This window comes from Panthera onca, chromosome C1 (assembly GCF_046562875.1).
Source record: "Panthera onca isolate mPanOnc1 chromosome C1, mPanOnc1 haplotype 2, whole genome shotgun sequence".
NCBI lineage: Eukaryota > Metazoa > Chordata > Mammalia > Carnivora > Felidae > Panthera > Panthera onca.
The window spans coordinates 143,698,575-143,712,207 of NC_138346.1; the positions used below are offsets into that span (position 1 = coordinate 143,698,575).

The 13,633-nt window shown below is 33.9% G+C and overlaps 1 protein-coding gene across 5 annotated transcripts in view; it reads right to left on the reverse strand.

The window, feature by feature from the left end:
* The window catches only part of BRDT (bromodomain testis associated), an 80,863-nt gene that overhangs the window by 28,642 nt on the left and 38,588 nt on the right, over nucleotides 1–13,633 (reverse strand). For 4 of the 5 annotated variants that reach the window (XM_078451676.1, XM_078451675.1, XM_078451677.1 and 1 more), the window contains 2 exons: nucleotides 6,700–6,758; nucleotides 4,164–4,335 (listed from right to left, as the gene is read on the reverse strand). In XM_078451676.1, the coding sequence (XP_078307802.1) occupies nucleotides 4,164–4,335; nucleotides 6,700–6,758 (231 nt within the window). Of the gene's footprint in view, nucleotides 1–625; nucleotides 691–4,163; nucleotides 4,336–6,699; nucleotides 6,759–13,633 lie in introns of those variants that run through there. The other variant, XM_078451679.1, reaches the window with a different exon arrangement.

The window sequence follows — 13,633 nt, forward strand, 5'->3', positions numbered from 1 at the left end:
TTAAGGCAGATACAGAGATATCTGTCAGGAATATTCTGAGAGATGGGACGATCAAGAAAATAGTATCACAGAAGCCTAGGAAGTATGTTAAGGTCCAACTTTCCGAAAAACATTTTTATGGGGATTACCCTCTAGTACCCAAAACACTACAGAACTCCTCTTTCCTAAAACTTATGTTCTGCAACCCGGACCAGTATCTAGCCCATATTCTCTGAGTCACTGAAGCTTATATTCCTTTGTTCTTAAAACCTAGCATATATTCATCTTTTGCAGACCTGCTTGTTTGACCGTTATAATTTTTTAGCCTTTCCCTTTTCCTTCTTTCCATCACTTTGTTTTTTTTTCTGCTACTGCAAAAACACAATTGCTATTTTCTTTCTGTTCCCTATGGCCCATTCCTCCAACTGGCCTACATAATATTGGCATATTAATTACTTTGAAGCACACCCTTTGCTCGAAAAACAAACAAACAAACAAAAAACCTTCACTGGCTCCCCAATGACTATACCATTACCATTAAGTCCAAAGTCTCTAGATATCAAGGTTCTTTATGATCTGAACTGGTCTACCTTCCCAAATTCATTTCCCCATATTCCTATTCATCCAACCAAAGGTTTAATCACATCCAATTATTGATTGCCTAAATACCTTCATTCATGTTGTTTTCTCCATCCAAAATGCCTTTCAGTCCTAGATATACATAGATAAGTCTTACTTCTTCCTCCAATATCCAGCTCAAATGATAACTTAATCTGTAAAATACACATCTGCCAAAGAGATCAGGTAATTTTGCCTTCCTCACCTCCTTAAATTTCATTTTGATTCTTTTAGGGAACATTATTTTTATTTCGCATACCCAATTGTTTATTTCTCCTACTTGATGGCTAACTCTTTGATTAAGCTTTTCATTTGCCATGTTAATTCACAATGATATGACAGCGTAAGTATTTTTTTTAATTCTTAATACAACTGAGTGAAGATTTTTATAAGCTGGGAAATGGATAAGTAATAAGAATAAGACTAATAATCCTTTATAACTAAGAGCTTCAACTTATTTTAAGGGGAAAAAAAAGAGGCTTCTTCTAGTTCATATGGAGATGATGGCAGTAATTTTGGGAAAAGCTCACAACACTTGATTCAATTTCTTAAAGCTTTTCTGTACTAACATTTTTCAAGCTTTTTTTTGTTAAGAAAACTTAAGTGAAAAAAATCTTTATTGTTTAAAAGACTTAACCAAAAATTTATTTCCATCGAGATTAAACTCCAGAAAAGTAAACTTCTATATATATTTTAGCTTGTATACATTTGTAGTTTCCCTTGGGCATAGTGCCACCTACAGTTAGCAAATGCAAACCACTGGGTTCTGAAAAACCTGGTTAGTGCAACAGAATAGCATCTGTGGCATCATACAAAATTCCTTTTACACACTATGTTACTCACAATCACATATAAGCCCAAATTGAAGTAAAATACAATAAACTTACCCCAACTGAAGACTTAGATATTGAAAGCCTGACTTTTCACAGATAGGGTGTTTTCTCAAAATAGGAACAAAAGACCATCATGAATGCATTCTTTTGGTTTTCCATTGTCTATTTCTTCTTCAGGGCTATCCCTATCAATTGTTCTACAAAAGTGCTACAATGAAAACAGCAACCTTTCCCTACTGTGGCTCTTTCTGATCAACCTTCAAACATGCTCAAATCTGATTCAAAAACTCAAACATAACAAAACAACTTCTCCCAGTCTGAGAAAACAAACAAAAAACAAAACACCAAAACCCCAAAAAACAAAACAAACAAACCCCCCACCTATTTTCCTGTTAAAGTTACAGCTATCCTCTCCAACAAACTTCTTGAAAGACTGGCTACGTTCAGATTACTTCTCAATTTACAAAAATCTAGCTTCTACCTCAATCACAATGGCCACTAAAAAACCTTTTGCGAAAGTAAAAAATTTCAACTGCCAACTTTAAGCCTCACTCCTCATCTTACTTTAATGCACTGTAGTATACTCTTGTGGCGCTTTTGTACTCTGGTGATTTGATAACATTGTCTTTTAACTAATTTTTTAAAATTTTTACTGAGGAAGTTTTGTTTCCTAGAATTTCGTCCTTAACCTTCCTCTTCTTGCTTTGTACATTTTCCTGGATGTTTTCATCCATTCTTACAGCTTCAAGTAGCTTCTATACACTGGTGATTCATAAATTATAGTTCTTGCTATACCCTATTAGTTCTAGAAACCTACTTCTAGTCATATATTTCTAATCAGATACTCTAGTACCTCAAATACGCCCAAAGTGAGCACTGCCTCTTATTTTCAATCTAACTATTGGATGATACCTTGGTGAGACATTCATTCTAACAAAGCCTATGCGCTGTGCCACAAAAATATTCTTCTAATTTATCCACATCTTTCCATGCTTACTGCCTCAGTTATGGTCCTCGTATAATTTCTCTCCTAGACTACATAGCACTCAGCTTCCTTACTTGGTTCCACCTACATCAGAGCATCTTCATCTTAAAATCTGTCTGTCCCCTAAACAGTTAAGCAGCAATCAGTTCCGATTATAAAATCTGATTTTGTTAGGCTACTATTTAAAGCTACTTGTTGTTGAGGGACGCCTGGGTGGCTCAGTCGATTAGGTGACTGACTTTGGCTCAGGTCATGATCTCGCGGTTCGTGGGTTTGAGCCCTGCGTCGGGCTCTGTGCTGACAGCTAGAGCCTGAAGCCTGCTTAAGTGTCTGTGTCTCCCTCTCTCTGCCCCTCCCCTGCTTGTGCTTTGTCTCTCAAAAATGAATAAACGTTAAAAAAAAACAAAGCTAGGGGCGCCTGGGTGGCTCAGTCGGTTAAGCATCTGACTACAGCTCAGGTCACGATCTCGCAGTCTGTGAGTTTGAGCCCCGCGTCGGGCTCTGGGCTGATGGCTCAGAGCCTGGAGCCTGTTTCAGATTCTGTGTCTCCCTCTCTCTCTGCCCCTCCCCTGTTCATGCTCTGTCTCTCTCTGTCCCAAAAATAAATAAACGTTAAAAACAAAAAACAAAAAACAAAAAACAAAGCTACTTGTTGTGTGCAAAATAAAAGACCCAAATGCAACACTTGCATTCAAGATAATTCATGACCTAGAATTAACACATCTTCAGTTATGCTCCTGCATACTTTGAAAACCTTTTTCCACAAAAGGATGGATATAAATATTTTATACTTTGGATCTTTGTTTTTTTTTTTTTCTTTAATTCCTGGGATGCCTTCCAGTGTTGCTTTAGGTATTTTCTATTTTGATCTCCATTCCCTTCTCCACACTGAAGAGCTATAACTTGAGTTACATACAAAATGAAATACTCAAACACAGAACAGAGAGCTTTCACTGGAAGCACTAAAGGAGGATCAAAACTTCTCTCTTCCTCCTAATCTGTACTGTAGTAAAACAATTTAGAAATTTCTTCTGCTTTGGAGAAACCCCTGCCCTTGGAAGGCCAAATAGAAATTGGTGGGCAGCCTACTAGAGGGAAGGCGACATGGATGAGGAATATTCACACCTGACTCTAGACTAGACCTGAATACTATCTCAAGGTTCAGGTACTCCTTAATTTGGGCTCATCAGTATCGGAGAATTATCGTTTGTGGCATACACGGCAGGAGAATCAGGACGAGACAGGCAATAACTCCACTTCTGACAAGACTAACAGACAAGATATTTGTAGTCAAATGAATGTAACAATATAAAAATTTAGCCAGGTTTGGAAGATGATTTTGGTAAATGTGAACTACCACTAGGCAAGTATTTTTGTCCTAAGTTTCCTTAGCTGTAAACTACTTCTCATGTATAAAATTTATTTCTCTACCTATAAAACCTCTATCTTTTCCTTATTCCATCCTACCTTTCCAACTCAAATAGGAATCATGGAAATTAGAGCTACATTTCCCAAATCTGCTCAGAACTTAGTAGTATGGGCTCTGGCAGTGAAAGGTTTTAGTATTTGACCCACAAGCCAATGTATATAATCTATATAAAAGTAAATTGCATGTGAACTGTACATATAATTTTCTTATTCAAATGTAATGAATACCTTTAAAAATAAAGCAGATAATTTCTAACTATGTGCTTCAGTGATTATTTCTAACCTGAAATTTAGTAGCTATTAACTAGTTAATTTCTTACCTGAGGGAGGCAGAATTTGTAAAGACGAAATGTTTTGCACACTGTGTAAATGTTCTAATTCTTGATGATTAAATGCTAACTGATGGTGATCTGGTGGTATTTCACATGAATATGAAGTCTGACAAAAAAGGGTAGTTTTTGCAGAGGCTTCATCTTGTACAGAAGACTGTATCTGTTAAGACAAAGATAAAGACAATTGTCTTTCAGAGTTTTAACCACACAAGAAGTTTAACTAAAAAAGTAGAAACAGAGAGGAAAAGAATATAATTTAAAACTACCTTCAACTATGATATAATTATTTAAGTCATACAAACTTATAGGGTATAATTATCCCATTCTTACAGATGAGAAAAATAAGGTGTGGAAAGATTAAAAGACTTGGCCATCCTATAGTTTTAGGTAGAGTTAGTCAAAGCCTATAATCTTAGTTAATAATACATACAAACTTACATATGTTATTAAATAGTGCTGCTTATTTCCAAATGCTTTCCTGTAAGCTTTTATACCAAATCTAGAGACTAATCTGCTTTCTTTTACCCCCTTTACCTTACTGAATTATAGGCATAATGGGAAGGGTGGGTAAAAATCACATGATAGTTGACCTGTAAGACTATCAACAAAATTCTGATTTAGTAAGTAACAACTGTATTATATAGCTAACATTTATTAAATGCTTACAATGTGTGAGGCACCAGGCTAAACCCTTTATATAAAGCTCTTCAATTCTCACAATAATCTCATGAGTTCAATATAACTATTATCCCCGTTTATAGTTTACAATAGGACTCAGATATAATAAAAGCAACTTTCCTAGAATCTCACAATTATTTAGTCACAAGCTAAGTTATAGTACCAAAGCCCAGGTACCTTATCTACTAAGCTTTGAGTTGTAGATAGTACAGAGATCAGTAAGACAGTCTTTCTCCATCTAATAAAGGGGTTAGAGTGAGTAAATAAGGCAAGTGTATGAATACCTATGCTAGCTTGAATAAAACTAATGCCATAGAAATGTTCCAACAATAATATAGACCCAAGCTGCAAAGTTAAAGTCAAATGCTGAGGTTTAAATCAATAAAAAATCACTTTCTGAAACACACAAATATATGCATTTACTCATATTTCTAAAAAAATTCCCTCTTTTATTATCAACGGGCATTTTGTTCCTCAGTGAGTGACACTGAAAAAATTCTGGCCACAAACAGATCATTAAGAGAGCATTCTAGAGGCACCTGGGTGGCTCAGTCAGTTGAGCATCCAACTTCGGCCCAGGTCATGATCTCAGTCTGTGAGTTCGAGCCTCACATCAGGCTCTGTGCTGACAGCTCAGAGCCTGGAGCCTGCTTCCGATTCTGTGTCTCCCTCTCTCTCTGCTGCCTCCTTTCCTCCCTCCATCCCTCATAAACATTAAAATAAAAAGACAGCATTTTATATGCTATGTATTGAGGATGCTTTCAAAGTTCATTGATATAATTTTGATTCCACTAAAATCTATGGCAACAGACAATCTGTACCTTTGAGAACTCATTCTTGTCTACCAAATTAATTACCACTTCATCTGGGTGTCCAAAGCCCTCTTTATTATGTCCCCCAAGCCAACTAATCCCTGACAAATACCCTCTGCTGCCATTTTTCCCTGAACACAACTTCTGTGCTTCTTTGCCTCTCTTCGCACTACTACCTCTGTTTAGAAAAAGTAAGTCCCTAATCTGTGTCAATGTACTAACCATTTCTTTCCCTTCCCTGTAGTTTAAAAGCGATTTTAAGCATTTTCTCCTTCAGATAGTATATATATTCCTTCTACATTTTCTCAATTATGAAAATAGATGATCGCACTAATCATGCAACCTCTTAACAGGATGATTATATATATCTCTTATATAATATATATAAGATAAGATATAATTATAATAGCTCCCTCAACACACGTATTTATGTTGTACATCTGTAACCTAGTTAGATGATGTTAATTTATAATTTAATAAAGGTATATACCTGTAATTCTATATTCAGGAAGGTATAGAGGATTAAAGCTTTAATGAGAATTACAACTTGAATTAGTTTAGTAAGAGATAAAATTACTTCTATCCTTGTCAAAGCATGTCAACTACTAATGATAGATGTGCTAAAATTAGTAGCCGGTAATTATAAGCTTTATCTTTAGAAACCCTGCCTACCATTTTCCTACTCCCTTTAGAAATCCCACCTTACTGTGTGCACCCTACATCCTACTGTGTGCACATAGGGAAAGCAAGGCCTTTCTTCTGTATTTACTCTCAAGACTAACTCAAAACTTCTATCATTTGTTCTTCTAATATGATTTATAGAACAGTTATATCTTATTAGAAAAATGTAGCCAAATACTTCCTGTATTCAATTTTAAGAAGAAATCTTTGAGTATTTAGTTGACAAACTGAAAATGTGACAGCTCTTCGTTATAAACAAAATCAAAACAAATTTTAAAGAAGCTACTACTATACCAGTTGAGTTATAATATACATTTTTAAATTCTAAGGTAAAAAAGGAGGAATTAACTTACCTTTACTTGTTCTTTAGGAGAATCATTCTGTTTTGCTTCAGTAAATTTAGGAAACATTTCTGCAAATGTATATAAATAAATATTTCAATATTTGTTAGCTTAAAACCTTACGATTTAAATTATAAATTGTTTTCATATTAAAAATAGAACGGTCATCTCAGGAAAATGTCTTTAATACCAACCTCTTAAATCAAGAAATTCTTATAGTTACCAGGTTTTTGCCCTTTGAATCAGTCAAAATTCTAAAGAGATACTTGCGTTTTAAAGGGGATATTTTCTTTTCCACATAATTGAATAAATATCCACTCACAAATTTCAATTTGGATCATTTAGGCAAAAAAGAACAGCATAGTAAAGAGCTTGAATAAGTGACAGTTTAAACAGGAACAAGTTACAACACAGATAAGGTTTTAAACAAGTAGAATGAATTATAGCAAAATCATCTTTTACCAAGTAGCCATAAATACAGCCACAAGGAACTTAATTAAAATAATTAAGAACTTACTATAAGAGAAGGATATATCACTGATCTGAGAGGATACAGTCTTTTATGAAAAGTGAAGCTATTTGATTTCATGGTAAAGTCTGCTCTGCTTACTAAGCATTATGGGAAGATCCCAAACAATTATTTATTTACTCTCTAGTTATTTGGCAGCCTTAACTATGTTGTAACAAATGGTTTTTATAGTACCTTCTTTACCTTTAGAAATACCTTTACAGCAGACACTGGTGGTACAGTAGATATAAAAAGAGATCTCTGACATGCTACTCATAAGTTCCTTTCTTTATCTTACAATATTTTCTGGCGCTGTCCTCCCCAATCATAAGCCTAGGCCAGTGCAATAAAGCACCAAACTGCCAGTTAATGCCTTGACCCATCTCTCCAGGTGGGCATTGATGAGCCACCTTAGCATTATTTGTTTCAGGCTCCAGGGCACCAAAGCTGGTTAATACCAAATCTTATTCAAACTTAAAACGTTCTAATTTTAATAATTACCTTCTGCTTCCTGAAATGCCATCAGTTTCCACTGGATGTGTTACTGTTCTTTCCTCTCCTAAAATGTTTGATGCTGGACATTGTTAAAATTGCTAAATGCCACTCAATGACGTGCTTTAGTTTAAAGAATTCAAGTTTTGAAATGACACGAACCATCTTAATGTCACTCCACTAAGTATTATTTAAGTGTTGGGGGCGAGGTGGAAGGGAAGGGAAGAATATAGACAGGAAAGATTGAGGGTATAGATCCAGGTAGCTTTCACATTTAGGGGATAAATTATGGTTTCAGCTTTGAACAAAAAAAACAGACTTCATTAATATGATCATATAATATATGCACATCTACACAGCTATCTTAAATATTCAAATATGCACCCAAACTACATTATTCTACAATTTACATAGACTCTTAAGTATAATAAAATATGACATATATTAGTGTTCTACTAAAAAATTCAAGGGCGTTATCTTAGTTTTCTGATATAATAGCTCAGAATTTTAAAAATTCTCTGAATCTGAAGACACTAGGAAAAGGCATCAAAATTTTTTTAACTAGAATGGTAACTAGACTTACTGTAGTCATTATTTTGCAAAGTACACAAATGCCAAATCACTATGTTGTACACCTGAAACTAATATTGTATGTCAGTTATACTGCAATAAAAAAAGGTCAAAACCATCCGATACAGTATGTTTCATAAAAGTCTTAGACTATGGACAGAAGAATAATTAATGACAGCCTAAAACTCAGCATTTTGATTCTCATTCTACTTTTACATAGTTGACTTTCTAGAAACATAAAACATAAAACTGTTTATGAGTTCCTGGCCCTTGTAGTTAAAAGGCAAACATATACATTTTCACTATCGAGTTTAAGATCCCCTTTCAGTTAGTGAAGAAGCTCTTCAGGTCTTGCAAATCTTAATGAAACTGAGCACTATAGTGACAACATATATACTGTCAACTAATTTCTCCAGGGAACTGTGATAATATGCATACCCACCTTAAGAGATTCAAATTGGGTAATATATGTGAACTATTAAACAAATGCATATTATGCATGTTATGTAATATGTTCTATTTTCACATCTCCCCCAAAACCTCAACATAAAACTCTGATGGAAAAGTTTTTATTTTAGGGGCGCCTGGGTGGCTCGGTTGAGCATCTGACTTCAACTCAGGTCATAATCTCGCAGTTCGTTGAGTTAGAGCCCCTGTGTCTGGCTCTGTGCTGACAGCTTAGAGCCTGGAGCCTGCTGTGGATTCTGTGTGTGTCTCTCTCTCTGCCCCCTCTCCCCTGCTCGCTCTCTGTCTCTCTCTCAAAAATAAACATTAAAAAAAGTTTTCATTTTAAACTAAGGCAAAAAATTTTAATTATAGAATAAAAGAGAGCTGGAATTGAATATTTGATTAAAGAGTTGGTTTAATATCCATCACCTATCAAAGCACTGAGATAAATGCTCCAGATATAGCAAATGTTATCAGGAAGACAGTATGGACTAAGAAAAGTTTAATAAGCTGAATATGAATATAATACCATAATGCAAAACCAGAACGTTATGCCATATATAGCGGAAAAAAATTACTGAAGAATTTTGAATTAGAAAACTAAATCACACTTCTGTTACACAGAACAGGGTTTAAAAAGGTAGTTGGAATTCACTACCTGGTTCTGTTACCTTATTTTATAGGAAAAAAGCATGTCCAGAGATGTTAAATGATTTGCCCAAACTTATCACCTAAGACATGGTCTGTTGGTTAAAAAACCAAAACCAACCAACCAACCAAACAAACAAAAAAACCCAAATAAGCAATTTGTCTTTGAACTAAAAAAATGTGCTCCCTTTACAGACTGCTTTGGCAATTTTCATTGAAGTGTCTGGTACTTATTTTAATATATAAACACAACCCAAGTACAAAAAGTGGAAACTGGGGCGCCTGAGTGGCTCGATTGGTTTAGCATCAAACTTCAGCTCAGGTTTGTGGGTTCGAGTCCCGCATTGGGCTTTGGGCTGACAGCTCAGAGCCTGAGGCCTGCTTCAGATTCTGTGGTCCCCCTTTCCCCAACACTCCCCCCTTTGTGCTATCCCTCCCTCTCAAAAATAAGTAAACATTTATAACAAAAAAAAAATTTTAAAAGGTAGAAACAAAAAACCCCCTAGGTCAATGGTTCTCAAACATAGCAGCGTATTAAAGTTACTTGGGATACTTAGATATCACATATATCTAGCCCCATTCTATATTTAATTCAGGTTTGGACACTAGTTTAAAAGTTTTGCAGGTGATTCTAACATACTGAGAAAATACTATTCTAGACAGCCTGCTTATTCAGGAAGACCCATTTTTGAACAGATAATTTTTAAATACACAAGACAAAATTTACCACTCTTTTTCAAAGACTCAAGGCTCAAGTGTGGACCTCAATATATATAGGTTTTTAATCAAAGCTGGGTCTTTGAATTTATCTTTCTAGTGCTTTGAAATACTATAGTTGATGAGAAAGTCATCATAGTTTTAAAATTTTAAGTGATAAACTAATCATTTCTCTTAAATGCCAAAGAGCATTCCCCAACTGTCATTGTGTACTTCCTACATGCACTAAACCATTCTCCGCCTAAAAAAGGTATAACAAAATCTGGACTTGAACTGTTAGCTGTGCTGACAGCTCAGAGCCTGGACCTGCTTCAGATTCTGTGTCTCCTTCTCTCTCTGCCCCTCCCCAGCTCACACTCTGTCTCTCTCTCTCTCTCTCTCTCTCTCTCTCTCTCTCTTTCTCTCAAAAATAAATAAATATTAAAAACTAAAGAAAAATTGTTTAAGTTTATTTATTTAGAGACAGAGAGAGAGATATCCTCATCACTTCTACAGAAAACCTAGGTTGTAAAACTAAAAAGAGAAATTGTTTTAGTCCTGTTTGTAAGTCACCCATAACTAAGGAAGTGTTTTTAAAAAAGAAACTGTTAAAGGGCTTCATAACTTTCCTCCTCTGAATATTACACTGAAGCCAATAAAAGCAAAAAGTCTAATGAATGAAGTGACAAATTTACTTTGTCTTAATCAGGTGAAGAATTGATGCCATAACCACTGAGTTTGAGTGTAACTATTAAACAACTGAAATTATAAACATTCCTGAAAAATATTCCTTTTTTTGTTTTTAATGTTTATTTTATTTTTGAGAGAGAGAGAGAGATTCAGAGAGAGACAGAGCATGAACAGGGGAGGGGCAAAGAGAGAGAGACACAGAATCTAAAGCTGGCTCCAGGCTCTGAGCTGTCAGCACAGAGCTTGACACAGGGCTCGAACCCACAAACCCTGAAATCATGACCTGAGCCGAAGTCGGACACTTAACCGACTGAGCCACTCAGCTGCCCCCCCTGAAAAATAATTCTATTCCACACTAATCAAGTATCTGAGCTAACATTTAGACAGTTCCTTAAGTTATTTTCTTTAAGATTTCAATTAAAAGTACTACCACCAATGAGATGATCCCATTTGATTCTCAGTAATATTATCTATGGAATTGAATCTATTAGTTATATTCCTCCCTATTATAGCACTCAAGATAGCCAAAGCTGTGGAGAATTAGAAAACTATCAGTAGGAAAAAAAAAAAAAAAAGAAAAAGAAGAAGAAGAAAACTTTCAATAGGTTTTGTGTACATACTAGCAAAGCCCAGCTAACATAGGATATAAGCATCTGGAATTCATTTTACTGTCAAATCTCATTTACATATTTGATCTGATATTTGATGATATTTTGAAGGTTATGAAAAATCATTTAGAAAAGGGTTACATTTTTACCAACGTTTAATAATTGTTCTTGACTAAGCTACACATGACAATTTGCATACACTGATGTCAGTCAAGAAAATAATTTAAGTGATAAAACCAAAACACAACAAATCTGCAATCAAGTACTGCTTTTACTCCAAAGATATCTCATTTATATTTTTCAAAGATTTGGGATTTCATTCCAGTTCCACCTTAGAACTGATTCAATATCTTGTTTGAAATTTTAATTAAAGAATTTTTAAATAAAACTTTCCTTGGAAATCACAGCTTGGCCATTTAATTAATCTTATTTAATAAAGCAGAATTGAGCCTGTATTTTTCAAAAGTGCATAAAATAAGGTTTGAAAATACATGAAATATAATCATTTAAATAATGTGGAATAAACAACTGTAACACAATTTACAACACTTAAATGTTTTTCACAGATGTTACCATTCAAACATTTCACACATCTAAACAGAATGCTACTGCAGTAAAGACAGAGCAGCTCATAATAAGGATAATTAAAGAACTATGAATCAATATTAAGGAACTAATAAAAGTTAATTTAGAGCTCCATCCTTGATAACCAAAATTACAAAAGATTATGATTTTGCTAAGGAAATTGCATATAGCCAAACTGCTATAAAATTCTAGAAGGCAGGTATTAAAAAGGTTAAGAAAAATTGCTAAAGATCAATATCTTTCTATCAGAAAAGTTTCCTCTATTAAAGTTTTGAAATGAAAATATATTCTTATCTCCTATCTTGAATAATCAAAAGCCTTATTAACCAGAGTTATGGCAATGAAGATATTCTAACTCTAAGTTTAAGTTCTGAACAAACCACAATAAATTTAAAAGCTACAAAATCTTATATATTTTTTCAGTTAATTTGTACTTATGTAACAGATAAAGTTTTTGCTGACATTCCTAATTTTCACAAATTGTATTTTCTCAGTAAGTAGCTCCATTTCCCTCTACCCTGAGACTTGATTTGGGATTTGTTGTCTGCTCTTTGATAATATCATATACATAATTAAGAATAGCAAATGCTTTTTACTATTTTGCATTAAGTATTATTATTGCTATGATATGACTTCATTATTTTTCATAATTTACAATCCTTTCATTTATAGTTTTTGTCAAGAAAGTAAAAAATGTTCTTAGCTTACACACCAGAAGTAAAAAGCCTTATGGTATTTTAATGGGTACAAGTGAAGTTAATATTTAAGACAAAGGTCCTATTGCTTCATTTACTAATTTATTTTGTTAAGCAAATAAAGCAAAAACAAAAACAAAAAAACAGGAGAGAACTTAATGCTCATTTAAGGTAAGCACTGAGTTTGCAATTTATAACATGCATGTAAGTGTGTTTCCAAGTACACAGTTTGAATGTTTATAAAACAATAAAAATTTCAAAGAAATTCACAAATTCATACTATCATGTAAGAAAAACTGACCTTAGTGTCACAAACCTATATACCCTCATAATGTAGGTTGAAACATAACAATGTGCTACTTTGATTTTAACAATGTTTTTAAAAACAGTACTTGTTATAGAAAGATAACATTAAACAAGGACATCAGTCATAAAATAAAAATTCAACACAAATGTGTGAAAAAAATTATAATTCTGAGGCCAAGTTATTCCACTGGAAAGTTAGGAAACCATATATAAGAACCATTCTAAGAACACATAGTAGATGATAAACATCTTTCCTTCAAGCAGTGTGTTGGAAGAATCTATCAGAAACTGAAATTAAGGTATTTTATTGAAGCACTCTGTATATATCACTTTTCCACTAATGCTTAAGGCATCTATTGATCAGTAGCCAATATATAATTAGATAACTCAAACAGCTTTATCTTACAAATAAAAGACAAAGTGCTGTAACTTATTAGGCCACAAATGCTTTATTAGATGAAGTTACAAATGCTAATTATTACAATTTAAAATTCTAAATGCAACTTTAGTTTTTCCAGCATTGTTTTATGCTTTATTGTCAAATATAAGAAAATAATGTATAATTACAGCCCTAAATCAATTTAAAAATTTTCTAGTATGACAAATCCAACAAAAATGTTTACCACTATATACTTTAGAAATGTAAAAACAAAATGCAGCAATCAGCACCACATAAATGCAAACCGAACAGAACCAAAAGT